The following is a 19,939-nucleotide window of genomic DNA, read 5'->3' as shown; positions in this document are numbered from 1 at the left end:
CTAAACGTCACTAAATGCTGCTGGGGCTCAAAATTCTTCCCCAGTTGCGAATCAATGCATTTCCCTAACCACTAATAATCTGACATAGTTTTCTGCCAGATCTTACACCTCTAAATTAAAATACATCAAAAAACATGCAAAGTTCATCCACAAATCAAGGGGGAATTGAAAAGGAGAAAAAGAAGCTACAGGAGTTTCAGAATTCCTTTTGTTTTGTTTTATTCTGTTTGTGATTTCTGAATGAACTGAGAAGGGATTGGTAAATTGTCTATAGGGAAGGGAAATCTAATCAGGTTCCCAATAGTTCAAGATAATGCAGCTTAATGTCATCTAGAAAAACAACGATGTAAAACATTTTTAGAAAGGAAGAACTTTAGATACAGTTTTTAAAATTTTTCTTTCACATCGTTGTCATGAAATAGCCGTATTAAAGGAAAGAATTAGGAGTTAGTTACAAACCCAAAATAGCAAGTATAAGCACAAAAGAATAGAGAAAAGCAATAAACTCAGCTTCAGATGATTTGAGAATTTAGAGATCATCTCTACCGAAGCTGTGTAGAATCAGTAACTTCTAACATCTTATTAACAAAGCAGGAACTCTACTTTCTTAATAACTTCTGTGACATCACTGTGCTTTGCAACAAGACGTATAGTTTCTTTCTCTTGTCTTTTGTTTTCTTTCAAACAGGTATATATGTAGTAGCTTTCTTTTTTGCAGCTTTTTGTACTTACCTTTTGTAGTCAACAGGCACTTCACCAAAGATTTTTAAATTAACGATGTGTAATATTTTCTTGGTGTTTCAATTAGTTTTTAATTAAAATTTCTCCAAAATAACTCAGCTGAAATAGTAAAGCCAAAAAGAAACTTGAAAAAAATCTACTGAAAATAAAATCAAATAACAGGACACTAACTTACATAGGCATACTACTTTTACCACTTTATACATACAAAATGAATTCACAGATGTTACCACATTTCGTTCTCAAAGCAATTTGCCCAGAGATACACAGCTGGCAAGTAAGTGGCTTATAACCACTTACCAGTAAGGGACATAAACCTGGATCTCCTGACTAGATTAATTTTTGTTTTACTATGCTAGATTGTTTCTCCATGCTAGATTGTTTCTCTAACACACATAGACACACACACACACATATGTGTGTGTGTGTGTGTATATATGTGTGTGTGTGTATATATATATATAACTTACGAATACTGCTTCAGAAAGTTTTCCATTAACCTTAGAGTCTACTGTGGAAGGAATAAAGACAGTTCTGATCAGAAAATTAGTGAGTTATATGTATATGATTTTTTATCTGAAAATAAAGATGGTATCATTTGTATCTATCAGCCCACTGTGAAAATTAGAATTGTCAGTTGGACTGATGTGTTATCCAGGAGAAAAATGTTATTTCAAAAGAAGCTTTGAACACCCTAGCATGAGGGAAGAGGATTATAACCCGTTTTTTAGAAGGAGCTGTGACATGTGAGCAATACTGTTTGCATGAGCCGTTTCTAAAGTGATGCAGGCATAGTAATACAGGGAGTGTTAACACTGTAAAAACTCATGTTAATTGTGTTGAAAAAGGCAAAGCGAGACAAATTGGTTTAAAACTTTGAGGCTTAATTTCTTTTTGGTGCGGCTTTTTTTTTTTTTTTTTAAAGTTTTATCCGTAGTATTCTCAGTAAAGTGTAAAATTTATGAGTATAGAACAGGATGATTTTATTAACTTTAATTTATATAAATCTGAACTTTCTGGGTTTGGATTTTTTTAAACTAATTCGCATGGTATTTTCACAAATACTAAAGTATTCTTTCGCAGCATTGTACAAGACTCAGTGATGAGCAACACTCGGTTAAGAAAGTAAAATATCCTTTGGTTAAAGTTCCATGCCATGTACTCTGATTAGTTTAAATCCTGAACCTGAACTAAGCTGCTGTGCTGACTCATTTACAATGAAAATAATTTATATAAAATATTTTATACTTAAAACACAGACATTATATTTCACATTATGTATAGGTTTTGCCTGTTTATCTAATTATGATGTCTACTTTCCAAATTACAGTCTGCTGCAAATCCTGTGACTCCAAACGGGGTCATCTCCAGAGAGACCAACACCCAGTCTTCATCAGCTGCAACTAGCCAAGGCTGTGTTTTACCAGAAGGCAGAATCATGCCAAACACTGTTTTTGTTGGTGGAATTGATGATAGGGTATTGTATTCATAACTCATTTTTGCCTTAAAATACATAATGAACAATGGGACTTGGGCCCTGTTACAAACTCAATGTCTTTTTTTTTTTTGTACTTCATGGAAGTTTAGAATTGGTTTTACTTTTGACCCATTAGTACTAAAAATACCTTTGACAGAGCTACTGGTCATTTAGGTAAAAATGGGGAAGAAATTTTCACCTCATTATAGTAAAATTGTAGTAAAATTGAAATTTTTGAATGCTGAATTTTTACTTTTGAAATTCAATTCTTTTCCACAGATGGATGAAACTGAGATTAAAAGCTTCTTTGGTAGATATGGTTCAGTGAAAGAAGTGAAAATAATCACGGATCGAACTGGTGTCTCCAAAGGGTGAGTAATTTTATCAGAAATATCTGAATTCTAGTCACCTGTAGAGTATCAAAGAAGACTTCAGAAGTGATACTCTGACACATGTTTAAATGACATTTTTGCTGTGTTAGTTTCTTTCATGCAGGGGATAAAAGGTTATTGCCAGCTCTTCTATTTAATCATTTTTCTAATGTTTATTTTTAAATGTCTCCAATTCCTATTTCATACAAATGAGTTATCAGTTTTCTCAAATAATTGTTTCCCTTCATACACTGCACAATATCTTAAATTTTAACCATCTTGTCTTAGATAGTAAGTTAATTTCAGGTTCACAGATACGAATTCTTTGTTAATCAATAAAGTTTTCACACTGTCCTAATCTTAGCACATTTTGACAGTTCCGATTACGAAAAAGAGGTGTATTTGTAGAGGATCTGTCATGTACATCTTAACAAGTAGTTATCATGGTATATTATTTATCTTTTGTCATGATCACTTCTGTATATAGAATAGCAGAAGTTCTGAACCGTGTACTGCCTGATGGTGATTTTATACTTCATTTATGTGCCTTTATAGCTATGGATTTGTTTCATTTTTTAATGACGTGGATGTCCAGAAGATAGTAGAAGTAAGTAATCTAATAGAAAAATCTATTATTTATTTTATTGATATAACATTTACTGTTAGTGATATACTAAGTCTTGTGTAAAATTTGGAGAAAGATACACATTCTGTTCAAAATCCAAACTTAGAGTAACCACATAACTTGTTAGATCTGTTTATTTTTGACTGGACGCCTAGGTTCATGAACTACAGGCAGGAAGAGTTGTAGAAAGGGTGATAAAAAGTTTTTGATCACCTTTCACTTGATGCCTCTTGACACTGATTAGAGTAGTAAGGGTAAAGTAAGGTAGCTTCATGATGACAAATTTTTTTTTTTTTTTTTTTTTTAATTATACTTTAAGTTCTAGGGTACATGTGCATAACGTGCAGGTTTATTACATATGTATACTTATGCCATGTTGGTGTGCTGCACCCATCAACTCGTCAGCACCCATCAATTCATCATTTATATCATGTATAACTCCCCAATGCAATCCCTCCCTCCTCCCCCCTCCCCATGATAGACCCCAGTGTGTGATGTTCCCCTTCCCGAGTCCAAGTGATCTCATTGTTCAGTTCCCACCTATGAGTGAGAACATGCGGTGTTTGGTTTTCTCTTCTTGTGATAGTTTGCTAAGAATGATGGTTTCCAGCTGCATCCATGTCCCTACAAAGGACGCAAACTCATCCTTTTTTATGGCTGCATAGTATTCCATGGTGTTTGGTGTGTAGTTATCACTAATCTTCTATAATAATAGAGACTTCAGAAGACTGTGTATTTACCCAAGACTTGGAAGTCAAGACTTGAAAATTGAGTCTAGTTTTGTTACTGTTTTATTTTCAGTCACAGGTACATATCCAGGGTAAAAAACTGAAGCTGGGCCCTGCAATCAGAAAACAAAATTTACGTGAGTAGGAAAAGACAAGACGTTGTTCTTTTGACACGTGTAGATTTCCAGATAACTAAAAATAGGCTTTTTCCTTTTTGCTTTTTAAAAAGGTGCTTATCATGTGCAGCCACGTTGTTTGGTATTTAATCCTCCTCCTCCACCACAGTTTCGGAATGTCTGGAGTAATCCAAATGCTGAAACATATCGTCAGCCCCGAGTCACGCCGAATCCTATAACTCAGTACGTTCAGGTAAGAACTGCTTACGTTCCTATTGTCTTATTTTAGTCATCATTTTTTCTGTGCAATTGTATCTATACTTCCCATAGTAGGTGGCAATAGAATCCCTGTTTGAATACCTTGAGTGATGGGAAATTTATTATTTCTGTTAGAAATTTCTTCTTCTTAGTGTTTGTTATATGAGCTAAAAATCTTCTACATACTTTGTAAGTCTTTCCATTAGAAATGACCACTGTAGACACATGAACAAATATCTTCTTATCTCTTCCTATTCACCCTACGTAAATATTTCCTAAAGTATTTGGAAGCAGCTCTCCTTATGTGCCTGCCTAGTTTATTTTCCTGTAAGGTTAGGAATTCATCTAGGTATTCTTTACTAGAGATGATTTCCAGATGCCTCCTCATATAAATTGCTGAGTTCTGGGTATATTCTGGTTCTGGAACGGGTTGATTTCTGATCTGTATTACTGTTGTCTATTAATCCGGTGAATTTCTGACATCTAATTTCTCTCACCCTGGTTACTTTGATGTTTAAAGTAGGATTTGACATACTCTATCACTTACTGTTGATAAATAGTTTATTTTCTTCTTAGCTTATTTTATCTATGTGTTAGTTTAAAACATATTTTCTCTGATGGAAAATAAAGTAAGAAAATAGTAGTGAAGTATTTCTTCAGTGTCTCTCATTTGTTAATATTTTCCATGTACTTGAAACATGTATGGTGTACCTCTTCTTTTTCCTTCTCTGAACAAGGGCTAGAAAAAAGCCCCACTTGTTTCTAACGTTTACTGTGAGCCATTACTGAATCTAGGTGTATTCTTGCATGCTGCTACCCATATATTTTCAATCAGAAAGTATTTAGTGAAACATAGAAGATGTTATAGTGTCTCTTTTCCAGTTGTGGACTATATACTGCCCTTAGTTTTTTGAAACAAAGTACAGAGAAGGCCATAACATCTGTAAGACAACTATAGTATTACCCTGTAATATTATCGAATACAAAACAGTCTAGAAGTATTTTGACAAAAAAATAGTAAATGTGTTAATGTAACCTACATTGATATCTGTCTTAATAGAGCCTTATCACCAGTTTGAGAACTTCTGGGTGGGCAGAGGTACACAGTAGGAATAAGATAAACTTTGCCTGGTGTAATAGGCACTTCTTATGTCATTTGTTCTCCCTCTCCTCCCAAAGGGTAGCTATTGAGAGGGAATGTTTCTTTCTTATTAAAGACAGCCATTCATTTAGAATTCTTCATAGTTTATACAGAAAAAGAATTAATATTTTAAAGTTTTTCATATTTTTGTTATATTAGGAATGATATTTCTTTCTAATTAAAAGAATATTTTACCATATTCATTCATTCTTTCTGTGAAATTTATTTTCAGGCATATCCTGCTTATCCAAATTCACCATGTCAGGTCATCACTGGATATCGGGTTCCTGTATATTATTATCAGGTAATTGAAGAGGGAGTAAAATGTTTTACTTTCCAATACTATGTAGGCCTTTAACTTGTTCATACAAATTGCCTGAATATTTTGTCATTTTAAACTAGTGAAGTGTACATAAATTTAAGAAAACACTTAGAATTGGTCTAGAATGAAGACTTCTGTATTTTGAAGCAATGGAATAAATTATGACAGGAATATATGAAGCAATATCATTTCTGTAGTACAGTTTTCGGAGATTTGTTGTCCGCTTATGTATTCAACATGTATTTATTTTTTCATCCTTGCCGTCAAAGAGCTGAAACATCCAGAGTGACTTCCATGGATTTTGTGGAGATACAGAGTGAAATAAAGTTATTACCCAATTCTTAGACCACAGAATTCCAATTATATTTTTATTTTACCTTGCTGCTTCATGATAGTAGTTCTCTGGGTCTCTTTCCATAGATGTGACAATATCTATGACCCATTACCATATCTATCGTAATAAATTCAAAGAACTAGTATCTTTGAGGTTTCCACAATGACATCTACAGAAAATTTAGGTAAAGGGTGAGGTATTATATGTAGAAATAACAACAGAAACTTCAGGGATTGGAAACCTAAAGTACTTCTGTTTTCTATTGTGTTTCTTTTATTGTAATAACAATGGAGCCAGCATGATAAGTACCTCAATATTGTGTATCTCATGTGTATTTGAAAATGTGTAGGAATATTTGAATAATTTTGGTTTCCTTTTTGTTTTTTCAAGATACCACCGCAGTGGCCTGTTGGGGAGCCCAGGAGTTATGCTGTACCTCTGGTAAAGTGAATGAGCCAAAAAGATACTCCCTGTTCTTGATTTTTTTCTGCATCATATATGCCCTACATATGTTTTTAAATCTTTAGGTGGACAGATCACAAGGTCAGGAGATTGAGACCTCCTGGCTAACATGGTGAAACGCCATCGCTTCTAAAAACACAAACACTAATTTAGCTGGGCGTTGTGGTGGGCATCTGTAGTTCCAGCTACTTGGGAGGCTGAGGTGGAAGAATGGTGTGAACACAGGAGGCACAGCGTACAGTGAGCCAAGATGGCATGACTGCACTCCAGTCTGGCTGAAACAGTGAGATTCTGTCTCAAAAAAAAAAAAAAAAAAAAAAAAAAAAAAAAATCCTTCTTTATATTAATGTGTTTTGTTTTTTTTTCTTTGTTTATAACTCAATTATAGTCTCCCATGAGAGAAACAGTGCCTTTTTCTCTCTCTGGCTTTTGGGTGCTTCAGCAATGGCTGGTCCACATAATGGTCAGTGTTGAGTTACTTGCTGAAAGACTATATAATCCAGGAAAGGTGGTATTAATGTGCCTTCAGAAAGAGCATGTATCTGCCTGGAATCTGCCTCTGACTTTACCAGCCATAAAAAACATTAATTATTAAAGAGACACAGATATGTTTTGTTGCTAATGACTCTTAAAAAAGAATAGGAACAAAAAAAGGTATTACTTCTCATATATCTGAACTGCTTTGCCCCCGAGTAGCTAGTTCCAAAAATATTTTAAAGCAGTTGTCCTTCTGTGTCTGCCTAGTTTATTCTTCTCTGAGGTTAACAATTCACCTAGCTATTCTATACTTGAGATGATTTCCAGATGCCTCCTCATATAGATTGCTGAACTCTGGATATATTGTGGTTCTGGAGTGGGTAGATTTCCAATGTGCTTGCTATATCTATCAATTCCAGGAGTTTCTGGCATCTGATTTCTCTCATCTTGGCTACATTGATATTTAAAGAAGGATTTGACATACTCTATCACTTACTGGTGACAAATAACATTATTTTCATCTTAGTTGATTTTACTTATGTCTTAGTTTAAAATACATTTTCTTTGATGGAAAATAAGTAACAAAATAGTAGTGAAATAGTTCCTCAGTGTCTCATTTGTTGACATTTTCCATGTACTTGAATAATGTAGGATATACCTCTGCTTTTTTTGCCTTCTCTGAACAATGACTAGAAAAAGAGCCCTAGTTGTTGCTCACATTCCGTGTGAGCCATTACTGAATCTAGGTGTATTCATGTATGCTGCTACCTATATGTTTTCAATCATTAAGTATTTATTGAAACATAGAAGACATTATACTGTCTCTTTTCCAGTTTTGAATTATGTACTGCCCTTAGTTTTTCAAAATGAAGTACAGAAAAGGCCATAACATCTGTAGGAGAACTTCATATTATTATCCTATAATATTGTCAAATACAAAACTGTCTAGAAGTATTTTGACAAAGAAATAGCAAATGTATTAATATAACTTACATTGAAATCTGTCTTAACAGAGCCTTATCACCAGTATAAGAAGTAAGTTCTGGGTGGGCAGAGGTACACACTATAAATAAGGTAAACTTTGCCTGGTGTGATAGTCACTTCTTATGTCATTTGTTCTCCCACCCCTCCCAAAGGGTAGCAATTGACAGGGAATGTTTCTTTCTTCTTAAAGACAGTCATTCCTTTAGAATTCTTCATGGTTGTATATAGAAAAATAGTTATTTTAAAGTTGTTCATATTTTTGTTATATTGGGAATGATATTTCTTTCTAATTAAAAAAATATTTTACAGTATTCATTGATTCATTCTGTGAAATTTATTTTCAGGCACATCCTACTTACCAAAATTCACCATGTCAGGTCATCACTGGATATCAGTTGCCTGTATATAATTATCAGGTAACTGAAGAGGGAGCAAAATGTTTTACTTTCACATACTATGTAGTCCTTTAATTTGTCTGTACAGATTGCCTGAGTATTTTGTCGTTTTAAACTAGTAAAATGTACATAATTTTAAGAAAACACTTAGTATTGCTCTAGAATGAAGACTTCTCTATTATTTTGAAGCAATGGAATGAATTTTGACAGGAATATATGAAGCAATATCATTTCTGTAGAACATTTTTCAGAGATTTGGTGCCCGCTTCTGTATTGCGGCATGTTTTTTTTTTTTTGTTTTTTTTTTTTTTTTTTTTTTTTTTTTTTTTTAATCTTTGCCGTCAAAGAGCTGAAACATCCAAAGTGACTTCCATGAATTTTATAGAGTAAAATAAAATTATTTCCCAATTCTTAGACCACAGAATTCCAATTACATTTTTATTTTAGCTTGCTGCTTCGTGATAGTAGTTCTGTGGGTCTCTTTTCATAGATATAACTGTATCTATGATCCATTAGCATATCTATCATACTAAATTCAAGGAACTAGTATCTTTGAGATTTCCACCTCTAGAAAATTTGGGTAAAAGTTGACGTATTATATGGAGAAAGAACAACAAGAATTTCAGGGATTCGAAACCTAAAGTACTTCTTTTTTCTATTGTGTTTCTTTTATTATAATAACAAAGGAGCCAGCATAAGTACTTCAATGTTGTATATATCATCTCTTTTTCCAAATGTATGGGAATATTTGAATAATTTTAGTTTCCTTTCTTTTTTTTTAAGATGCCACCACAGTGGCCTGTTGGGGAGCCCAGGAGTTATGCGGTACCTCTGGTAAAGTGAATGATCCAAACGTATACTCCCTGTTCTTTCTTGATTTTTTCCATGTCATATATGCCCTACAAATATTTTAAATCATTCTTTAGGTGGGCAAATGAGAAGGTCAGGAGATCGAGACCTTCCTGGCTAACACGGTGAAACCCCATCTCTACTAAAAATATGAACACAAATTTAGCTGGGTGTTATGGTGGGCACCTGTAGTACCAGCTACTAGGGAGGCTGAGGCCAGAGAATGGTGTGAACCCAGGAGGCACAGCTTACAGTGAGCCAAGATGGCATGACTGCACTGCAGTCTGGGTGACAGAGTGAGATTCTGTCTCAAAACAACAGCAACAGCAACAAAAAGCCTTTGTTATATTACTGTATTATGTTTTTCTGCTTTGTTTTTAACCCGATTTTAAACTCCTATGGGAGCAACAGTGCCTTTTTCTCTCTCTGGGTTTTGGTTGCTTCAGCAATGGCTGGTCCACATAATGATCAGCGTTCAGTTACTTGTTGATAGACTATATAATCCAGGGAAGGCAGTATTAATGTAGCATTAGAATGAGTATGTATCTGCCTGGAATCTCCCTCTGACTTTACCAGCTGTAAAAAAAAAATTCTTTTTTTTTTTATTTTTAATTATTTTTTTTTTTATTATACTTTAAGTTCTAGGGTACATGTGCATAACGTGCAGGTTTGTTACATATGTATACTTACGCCATGTTGGTTTGCTGCACCCATCAACTTGTCAGCACCCATCAATTCATCATTTATATCATGTATAACTCCCCAATGCAATCCCTCCCTCCTCCCCCCTCCGCAAAATAGGCCCCAGTGGGTGAAGTTCCCCTTCCCGAGTCCAAGTGATCTCATTGTTCATTTCCCACCTATGAGTGAGAACATGCGGTGTTTGGTTTTCTGTTCTTGTGATAGTTTGCTAAGAATGATGGTTTCCAGCTGCATCCATGTCCCTACAAAGGACGCAAACTCATCCTTTTTTATGGCTGCATAGTATTCCATGGTGTATATGTGCCACATTTTCTTAATCCAGTCTGTCACAGATGGACATTTGGGTTGATTCCAAGTCTTTGCTATTGTGAATAGTGCCGCAATAAACATACGTGTGCATGTGTCTTTGTGGTATAATAATTTATAATCCTTTGGGTATATACCCAGTAGTGGGATGGCTGGGTCATATGGTACATCTAGCTCTAGATCCTTGAGGAATTGCCATACTGTTTTCCATAATGGTTGAACTAGTTTACAATCCCACCAACAGTGTAAAAGTGTTCCTATTTCTCCACATCCTCTCCAACACCTGTTGTTTCCTGACTTCTTAATGATTGCCATTCTAACTGGTGTGAGATGGTATCTCATTGTGGTTTTGATTTGCATTTCTCTGATGGCGAGTGATGATGAGCATTTTTTCATGTGTCTGTTGGCTGTATGAATATCTTCTTTTGAGAAATGTCTGTTCATATCCTTTCCCCACTTTTTGGTGGGGTTGTTTGTTTTTTTCTCATATATTTGTTTGAGTTCTTTGTAGATTCTGGATATTAGCCCTTTGTCAGATGAGTAGGTTGCAAAAATTTTCTCCCATTCTGTAGGTTGCCTGTTCACTCTGATGGTAGTTTCTTTTGCTGTGCAAAAGCTCTTTAGTTTAATTAGATCCCATTTGTCAATTTTGGTTTTTGCTGCCATTGCTTTTGGTGTTTTAGACATGAAGTCCTTGCCCATGCCTATGTCCTGAATGGTACTACCTAGATTTTCTGCTAGGGTTTTTATGGTATTAGGTCTAACATTTAAGTCTCTAATCCATCTTGAATTAATCTTCGTATAAGGGGTAAGGAAAGGATCCAGTTTCAGCTTTCTACTTATGGCTAGCCAATTTTCCCAGCACCATATATTAAATAGGGAATCCTTTCCCCATTTCTTGTTTCTCTCAGGTTTGTCAAAGATCAGATGGCTGTAGATGTGCGGTATTATTTCTGAGGACTCTGTTCTGTTCCATTGGTCTATATCTCTGTTTTGGTACCAGTACCATGCTGTTTTGGTTACTGTAGCCTTGTAGTATAGTTTGAAATCAGGTAGCGTGATGCCTCCAGCTTTGTCCTTTTGACTTAGGATTGTCTTGGCAATGCGGGCTCTTTTTTGGTTCCATATGAACTTTAAAGCAGTTTTTTCCAATTCTGTGAAGAAACTCATTGGTAGCTTGATGGGGATGGCATTGAATCTATAAATAACCTTGGGGAGTATGGCCATTTTCACGATATTGATTCTTCCTATCCATGAGCATGGTATGTTCTTCCATTTGTTTGTGTCCTCTTTGATTTCACTGAGCAGTGGTTTGTAGTTCTCCTTGAAGAGGTCCTTGACATCCCTTGTAAGCTGGATTCCTATGTATTTGATTCTCTTTGAAGCAATTGTGAATGGAAGTTCATTGCTGATTTGGCTCTCTGCTTGTCTGTTACTGGTGTATAAGAATGCTTGTGATTTTTGCACATTAATTTTGTATCCTGAGACTTTGCTGAAGTTGCTTATCAGCTTAAGGAGATTTTGGGCTGAGACGATGGGGTTTTCTAAATATACAATCATGTCATCTGCAAACAGGGACAATTTGACTTCTTCTTTTCCTAACTGGATACCCTTGATTTCTTTCTCTTGCCTGATTGCCCTAGCCAGAACTTCCAACACTATGTTGAATAGGAGTGGTGAGAGAGGGCATCCCTGTCTTGTGCCAGTTTTCAAAGGGAATTTTTCCAGTTTTTGCCCATTCAGTATTATTAGCTGTGGGTTTGTCATAAATAGCTCTTATTATTTTGAGGTACGTTCCATCAATACCGAATTTATTGAGCGTTTTTAGCATGAAGGGCTGTTGAATTTTGTCAAAAGCCTTTTCTGCATCTATTGAGATAATCATGTGGTTCTTGTCTTTGGTTCTGTTTATATGCTGGATTACGTTTATTGATTTGCGAATGTTGAACCAGCCTTGCATCCCAGGGATGAAGCCCACTTGATCATGGTGGATAAGCTTTTTGATGTGCTGCTGAATCCGGTTTGCCAGTATTTTATTGAGAATTTTTGCATGGATGTTCATCAGGGATATTGGTCTAAAATTCTCTTTTTTTTGTTGTGTCTCTGCCAGGCTTTGGTATCAGGATGATGTTGGCCTCATAAAATGAGTTAGGGAGGATTACCTCTTTTTCTATTGATTGGAATAGTTTCAGAAGGAATGGTACCAGCTCCTCCTTGTACCTCTGGTAGAATTCTGCTGTGAATCCATCTGGTCCTGGACTTTTTTTGGTGGGTAGGCTATTAATTGTTGCCTCAATTTCAGAGCCTGCTATTGGTCTATTCAGGGATTCAACTTCTTCCTGGTTTAGCCTTGGGAGAGTGTAAGTGTCCAGAAAATTATCCATTTCTTCTAGATTTTTCTAGTTGATTTGCATAGAGGTGTTTATAGTATTCTCTGATGGTAGTTTGTATTTCGGTGGGGTCAGTGGTGATATCCCCTTTATCATTTTTTATTGCATCTATATGATTCCTCTCTTTTCTTCTTTATTAGCCTTGCTAGCGGTCTGTCAATTTTGTTGATCTTTTCAAAATACCAACTCCTGGATTCATTGATTTTTTGGAGGGTTTTTTGTGTCTCTATCTCCTTCAGTTCTGCTCTGATCTTAGTTATTTCTTGCCTTCTGCTAGGTTTTGAATGTGTTTGCTCTTGCCTCTCTAGTTCTTTTAATTGTGATGTTAGAGTGTCAATTTTAGATCTTTCCTGCTTTCTCTTGTGGGCATTTAGTGCTATAAATTTCCCTCTCCACACTGCTTTAAATGTGTCCCAGAGATTCTGGTATGTTGTATCTTTGTCCTCATTGGTTTCAAAGAACATCTTTATTTCCGCTTTCATTTCGTTATGTACCCAGTAGTCATTCAGGAGCAGGTTGTTCAGTTTCCATGTAGTTGAGCGGTTTTGATTGAGTTTCTTAGTCCTGAGTTCTAGTTTGATTGCACTGTGGTCTGAGAGACAAGTTTGTTATAATTTCTGTTCTTTTACATTTGCTGAGGAGTGCTTTACTTCCAATTATGTGGTCAATTTTGGAATAAGTGCGATGTGGTGCTGAGAAGAATGTATATTCTGTTGATTTGGGGTGGAGAGTTCTATAGATGTCTATTAGGTCCGCTTGGTGCAGAGATGAGTTCAATTCCTGGATATCCTTGTTAACTTTCTGTCTCGTTGATCTGTCTAATGTTGACAGCGGAGTGTTGAAGTCTCCCATTATTATTGTATGGGAGTCTAAGTCTCTTTGTAAGTCTCTAAGGACTTGCTTTATGAATCTGGGTGCTCCTGTATTGGGTGCATGTATATTTAGGAGAGTTAGCTCTTCCTGTTGAATTGATCCCTTTACCATTATGTAATGGCCTTCTTTGTCTCTTTTGATCTTTGATGGTTTAAAGTCTGTTTTATCAGAGACAAGGATTGCAACCCCTGCTTTTTTTTGTTCTCCATTTGGTTGGTAGATCTTCCTCCATCCCTTTATTTTGAGCCTATGTATGTCTCTGCATGTGAGATGGGTCTCCTGAATACAGCAGACTGATGGGTCTTGACTCTTTATCCAGTTTGCCAGTCTGTGTCTTTTAATTGGAGCATTTAGTCCATTAACATTTAAGGTTAATATTGTTATGTGTGAACTTGATCCTGCCATTATGATATTAACTGGTTATTTTGCTCGTTAGTTGATGCAGTTTCTTCCTAGCCTCGATGGTCTTTACATTTTGGCATGTTTTTGCAATGGCTGTTACCGGTTGTTCCTTTCCATGTTTAGGGCTTCCTTCAGGGTCTCTTGTAAGGCAGGCCTGGTGGTGACAAAATCTCTAAGCATTTGCTTATCTGTAAAGGATTTTATTTCTCCTTCACTTATGAAACCTAGTTTGGCTGTATATGAAATTCTGGGTTGAAAATTCTTTTCTTTAAGAATGTTGAATATTGGCCCCCACTCTCTTCTGGCTTGTAGAGTTTCTGCTGAGAGATCTGCTGTTAGTCTGATGGGCTTCCCTTTGTGGGTAACCCGACCTTTCTCTCTGGCTGCCCTTAAGATTTTTTCCTTCATTTCAATTTTGGTGAATCTGGCAATTATGTGTCTTGGAGTTGCTCTTCTGGAGGAGTATCTTTGTGGGGTTCTCTGTATTTCCTGAATTTGAATGTTGGCCTGCCCTACTAGGTTGGGGAAGTTCTCCTGGATGATATCCTGAAGAGTGTTTTCCAACTTGGTTCCATTTTCCCCCTCACTTTCAGGCACCCCAATCAGACGTAGATTTGGTCTTTTTACATAATCCCATACTTCTTGCAGGCTTTGTTCATTTCTTTTTCTTCTTTTTTCTTTTGGTTTCTCTTCTCGCTTCATTTCATTCATTTGATCTTCAATCGCTGATACTCTTTCTTCCAGTTGATCGAGTCGGTTACTGAAGCTTGTGCATTTGTCACGTATTTCTCGTGTCATGGTTTTCATCTCTGTCATTTCATTTATGATCTTCTCTGCATTAATGAGTCTAGCTGTCAATTCTTCCACTCTTTTTTCAAGATTTTTAGTTTCTTTGTGCTGGGTACGTAATTCCTCCTTTAGCTCTGATAGGTTTGATGGACTGAAGCCTTCTTCTCTTCTCTCCTCAAAGTCATTCTCTGACCAGCTTTGATCCCTTGCTGGTGATGGGCTGCGCTCCTTTGTAGGGGGAGATGCGCTCTTATTTTTTGAATTTCCAGCTTTTCAGCCCTGCTTCTTCCCCATCTTTGTGGTTTTATCTGTCTCTGGTCTTTGATGATGGTGACGTACTGATGGGGTTTTGGTACAGGTGTCCTTGCTGTTTGATAATTTTCTTTCTGACAGTCAGAAGGACTGTCTGTTGGTCTGTTGGAGATTGCTTGAGGTCCACTCCAGACCCTGTTTGCCTGGGTATCAGCAGCAGAGGTTGCCGAAGATAGAATATTGCTGAACAGCGAGTGTACCTGTCTGATTCTTCCTTTGGAAGTTTCCTCTCAGGGGTGTACTCCACCCTGTGAGGTGTGGGGTGTCAGACTGCCCCTAGTGGGGGATTTCTCGCAGCTAGGCTACTCAGGGGTCAGGGACCCACCTGAGCAGGCAGTCTGTCCGTTCTCAGATCTCAACCTCTGAGTTGGGAGATCCACAGCTCTCCCCAAAGCTATCAGACAGAGTCGTTCGCGTCTGCACCGGCCCCCACTGCTTCCCCTGTTGGTCTTCAGCTGTGCGCTGTCCCCAGAGGTGGAGTCTACAGAGACAGGCAGGCTTCCTTGAGCTGCTGTGAGCTCCACCCAATTCGAGCTTCCCAGCGGCTTTGTTTACCTACTTAAGCCTCAGCAATGGCGGGCGCCCCTCCCCCAGCCTCGCTGCTGCCTTGCAGATAGATCGCGGCAGACTGCTGTGTTAGCAGTGAGGGAGGCTCCGTGGGCGTGGGACCCTCCCGGCCAGGTTAGGGATATATTCTCCTGGTGTGCCTGTTTGCTTAAAGCGCCGTATTGGGGTGGGAGTTACCCGATTTTCCAGGTGTTGTGTATCTCAGCTCCCCTGGCTAGGAAAACGGATTCCCTTCCCCCTTGCACTTCCAGGTGAGGCGATGCCTCGCCCTGCTTCAGCTCTCGCTGGTCAGGCTGCAGCAGCTGACCAGCACCGATTGTCCGGCACTCCCTAGTGAGATGACCCCAGTACCTCAGTTGAAAATGCAGAAATCACCGGTCATCTGTGTCGCTCGCGCTGGGAGTTGGAGACTGGAGCTGTTCCTATCCGGCCATCTTGCTCCGCCCCCCGTTCTCAAAAAAAAAAATTTCTTGAAGAGAAACAGAAATGTTTTGTTGTTAGTTACTCTTAAAGAATAGGATCAAAAAAAAAAAAGGTACTACTTCTAATACATCTGTACTGCTTTTCCCCCACGTAGCTAGTTCCAAAAAATATTTGAAAGCAGCTGTCCTTATGTGTCTGCCTAGGTTATTCTTCTCTGAGGTTAGCAATTCACCCAGCTATTCTTTACTTGAAATGATTTCCAGGTGCCTGCACATGTGGGTTGCTGAATTCTGGATATATTGTGGTTCTGGAATGAGTAGATTTCCAGTGTGTTTTACTATATGTTTAAATGCCATGAGTTTCTGGCATCTGATTTCTCCTGGCTACATTGATATTTAAAGAAGGATTTGACATACTTTATCACTTATACTCTTATCACTTACTGGTGATAAATAACATTTATTTTCATCTTAGTTCATTTTACTTACGTCTTAGTTTAAAATACATTTTCTATAATTGAAAATAAGTAACAAAATAGTAGTGAAATAGTTTCTCAGTGTCTCATTTGTTGACATTTTCCATGTACTTGAGTAATTTAGGGGTATACATCTGCTTTTTTTGCCGCCTCTGAACAATGCCTAGAAAAAGAGCCCTAGTTGTTGCTAACGTTCCGTGTGAGCCGTTACTGACTCTAGGTGTATTCTTGTATGATGCTACCTATATGTTTTCAATCATTAAGTATTTATTGAAACATAGAAGACATTATACTGTCTCTTTTCCAGTTTTGAATTATGTACTGCCCTTAGTTTTTCAAAATGAAGTACAGAAAAAGCCATAACATCTGTAGGAGAACTTCATATTATTATCCTATAATATTGTCAAATACAAAACTGTCTAGAAGTATTTTGACAAAGAAATAGCATTAGGTCTAACATTTAAGTCTCTAATCCACCTTGAATTAATCTTCATATAAGGAGTAAGGAAAGGATCCAGAGTGGATTAGAGACTTAAATGTTAGACCTAATACCATAAAAACCCTAGCAGAAAATCTAGGTAGTACCATTCAGGACATAGGCATGGGCAAGGACTTCATGTCTAAAACAACAAAAGCAACGGCAGCAAAAGCCAAAATTGACAAATGGGATCTAATTAAACTACAGAGCTTCTGCACAGCAAAAGAAACTACCACCAGAGTGAACAGGCAACCTACAGAATGGGAGAAAATTTTTGCAATCTACTCATCTGACAACGGGCTAATATCCAGAATCTACAAAGAACTCAAACAAATATACAAGAAAAAAAACAACCCCATCAAAAAGTGGACAAAGGATATGAACAGACATTTCTCAAAAGAAGACATTCATACAGCCAACAGACACATGAAAAAATGCTCATCATCACTGGCCATCAGAGAAATGCAAATCAAAACCACAATGAGATACCATCTCACACCAGTTAGAATGGCAATCATTAAAAAGTCAGGAAACAACAGGTGTTGGAGAGGATGTGGAGAAATAGGAACACTTTTACACTGTTGGTGGGATTGTAAACTAGTTCAACCATTATGGAAAAGAGTATGGCAATTCCTCAAGGATCTAGAACTAGATGTACCATATGACCCAGCCATCCCACTACTGGGTATATACCCAAAGGATTATAAATTATTCTACTACAAAGACACATGCACACGTATGTTTATTGCGGCACTATTCACAATAGCAAAGACTTGGAATCAACCCAAATGTCCATCTGTGACAGACTGGATTAAGAAAATGTGGCACATATACACCATGGAATACTATGCAGCCATAAAAAAGGATGAGTTTGCGTCCTTTGTAGGGACATGGATGCAGCTGGAAACCATCATTCTTAGCAAACTATCAGAAGAACAGAAAACCACCGCATGTTCTCACTCATAGGTGGGAACTGAACAATGAGATCACTTGGACTCGGGAAGGGGAACATCACACACTGGGGCCTATCATGGGGAGGGGGGAGGAGGGAGGGATTGCATTGGGGAGTTATACCTGATATAAATGATGAATTGATGGGTGCTGACGAGTTGATGTGTGCACCACACCAACATGGCACAGGTATACATATGTAACAAACCTGCACGTTATGCACATGTACCCTAGAACTTAAAGTATAAAAAAAAAAAAAAACAGCAAATGTATTAATGTAACTTACATTGAAATCTGTCTTAATAGAGCCTTTTCAGCAGTATAAGAAATAACTTCTGGGTGGTCAGAGGTATGCACTATGAATAAGGTAAACATTGCCTGGTGTGACTTCTTATGTCATTTGTTCTCCCACCGCTTCCAAAGGGTAGCAATTGACAGAGAATGTTTCTTTCTTCTAAAGACAGTCATTCCTTTAGAATTCTTCATAGTTGTACATAGAAAAGTAATTAATATTTTAAAGTTGTTCATATTTTTGTTATATTGGGAATGATATTTCTTTCTAATTAAAAGAATATTTTACCGTATTCATTCATTCTTTCTGTGAAATTTATTTTCAGGCATATCCTACTTCCCGAAATTCACCATATCAGGTCATCACTGGATATCAGTTGCCTGTATATAATTATCAGGTAACTGAAGAGGGAGCAAAATGTTTTACTTTCACATACTATGTAGTCCTTTAATTTGTCTGTACAGATTGCCTGAGTATTTTGTCGTTTTAAACTAGTAAAATGTACATAATTTTAAGAAAACACTTAGTATTGCTCTAGGATGAAGAGCTCTGTATTGTTTTGAAGCAATGAAATGTGTTTTGACAGGAATATATGAAGCAATATCATTTCTGTAGAACATTTTTCAGAGATTTGTTGCCCGCTTCTGTATTGCAGCATGTATGTTTTTTTTTTCATCATGCCGTCAAAGAGCTGAAACATCCAAAGTGACTTCCATGAATTTTTTAGAGTGAAATAACATATTTCCCAATTCTTAGACCACAGAATTCCAATTATATTTTTATTTTTGCTTGCTGCTTCATGATAGTAGTTCTCTCGCTCTCTCTTCATGGATATGACTATATTTATGACCCTTTACCCTATCTATCGTAATAAATTCAAAAATTTGAGTGAAAGGTGAGGTATTATATGTAGAAATAACAAGAACTTCGGGGATTTGAAACCTAAAGTACTTCTTTTGTCTATTGTGTTTCTTTTATTGTGATAACAAAGGATCCGGTATGATAAGTACCTCAATATTGTGTATCTCGCGTGTTTTTGAAAATGTGTAGGAATATTTGAATAATTTTGGTTTCCTCTGTTTTTTCGAGATGCCACCACAGGCATATCCTGTTGGGGAGCCCAGGAGTTATGCTGTAGCTCTGGTAAAGTGAATGAGCCAACATTCTTTCTTGATTTTTTTCCACATCATATATGCCCTACATAGGTTTTTAAATCTTTAAGTGGGCAGATCACAAGGTCAGGAGATCGAGACCTTCCTGATTAGCACAGTGAAACGCCATCTCTCCTAAAAATACAAATACCAGTTTAGCTGGACATTGTGGTGGGCATCTGTAGTCCCAGCTACTTGAGAGGCTGAGGTGGGAGAATCGTGTGAATCCAGGAGGCATAGCTTAACGATGAGCCAAGATGGCATGTCTGCACTCCAGTCTGGTTGAGAGAGTGAGACTCTGTCTCAAAAAGAAAAAAATTCTTTATATTAAAGTGTTACGTTTTTAACCCGATTATAATCTTCTATGGGAGCAACAGTGCCTTTTTCTCTCTCTGGCTTTTGGGTGCTTCAGCAATGGCCGGTCCACATAATGATCAGCGTTCAGTTACTTGTTGATAGACTCTATAATCCAGGAAAGGTAGTATGAATGTGGCTTTAGAATGAGCATGTATCTACCTGGAAACTGCCTCTAACTTTACCAGCCTAAA

General features: G+C 37.1%; 1 protein-coding gene across 1 annotated transcript in view; it reads left to right on the top strand.

Annotated features, from left to right (window-relative positions):
- The window catches only part of LOC115895641 (deleted in azoospermia protein 4-like), a 45,503-nt gene that overhangs the window by 8,914 nt on the left and 16,650 nt on the right, over positions 1-19,939 (top strand). The window contains exons 6-13 of the mRNA XM_030926268.1: positions 2,072-2,218; positions 2,498-2,589; positions 3,145-3,196; positions 4,016-4,079; positions 4,172-4,311; positions 5,690-5,761; positions 8,381-8,452; positions 18,566-18,637. Of these exons, the coding sequence (XP_030782128.1) occupies positions 2,072-2,218; positions 2,498-2,589; positions 3,145-3,196; positions 4,016-4,079; positions 4,172-4,311; positions 5,690-5,761; positions 8,381-8,452; positions 18,566-18,637 (711 nt within the window). The remainder of the gene's footprint in view (positions 1-2,071; positions 2,219-2,497; positions 2,590-3,144; positions 3,197-4,015; positions 4,080-4,171; positions 4,312-5,689; positions 5,762-8,380; positions 8,453-18,565; positions 18,638-19,939) is intronic.

This window comes from Rhinopithecus roxellana, chromosome 22 (genome assembly GCF_007565055.1).
Source record: "Rhinopithecus roxellana isolate Shanxi Qingling chromosome 22, ASM756505v1, whole genome shotgun sequence".
Lineage (NCBI taxonomy): Eukaryota > Metazoa > Chordata > Mammalia > Primates > Cercopithecidae > Rhinopithecus > Rhinopithecus roxellana.
The sequence above is the reverse complement of the archived record's forward strand: the minus strand, read 5'-3'. Positions and strand labels throughout refer to the sequence as shown.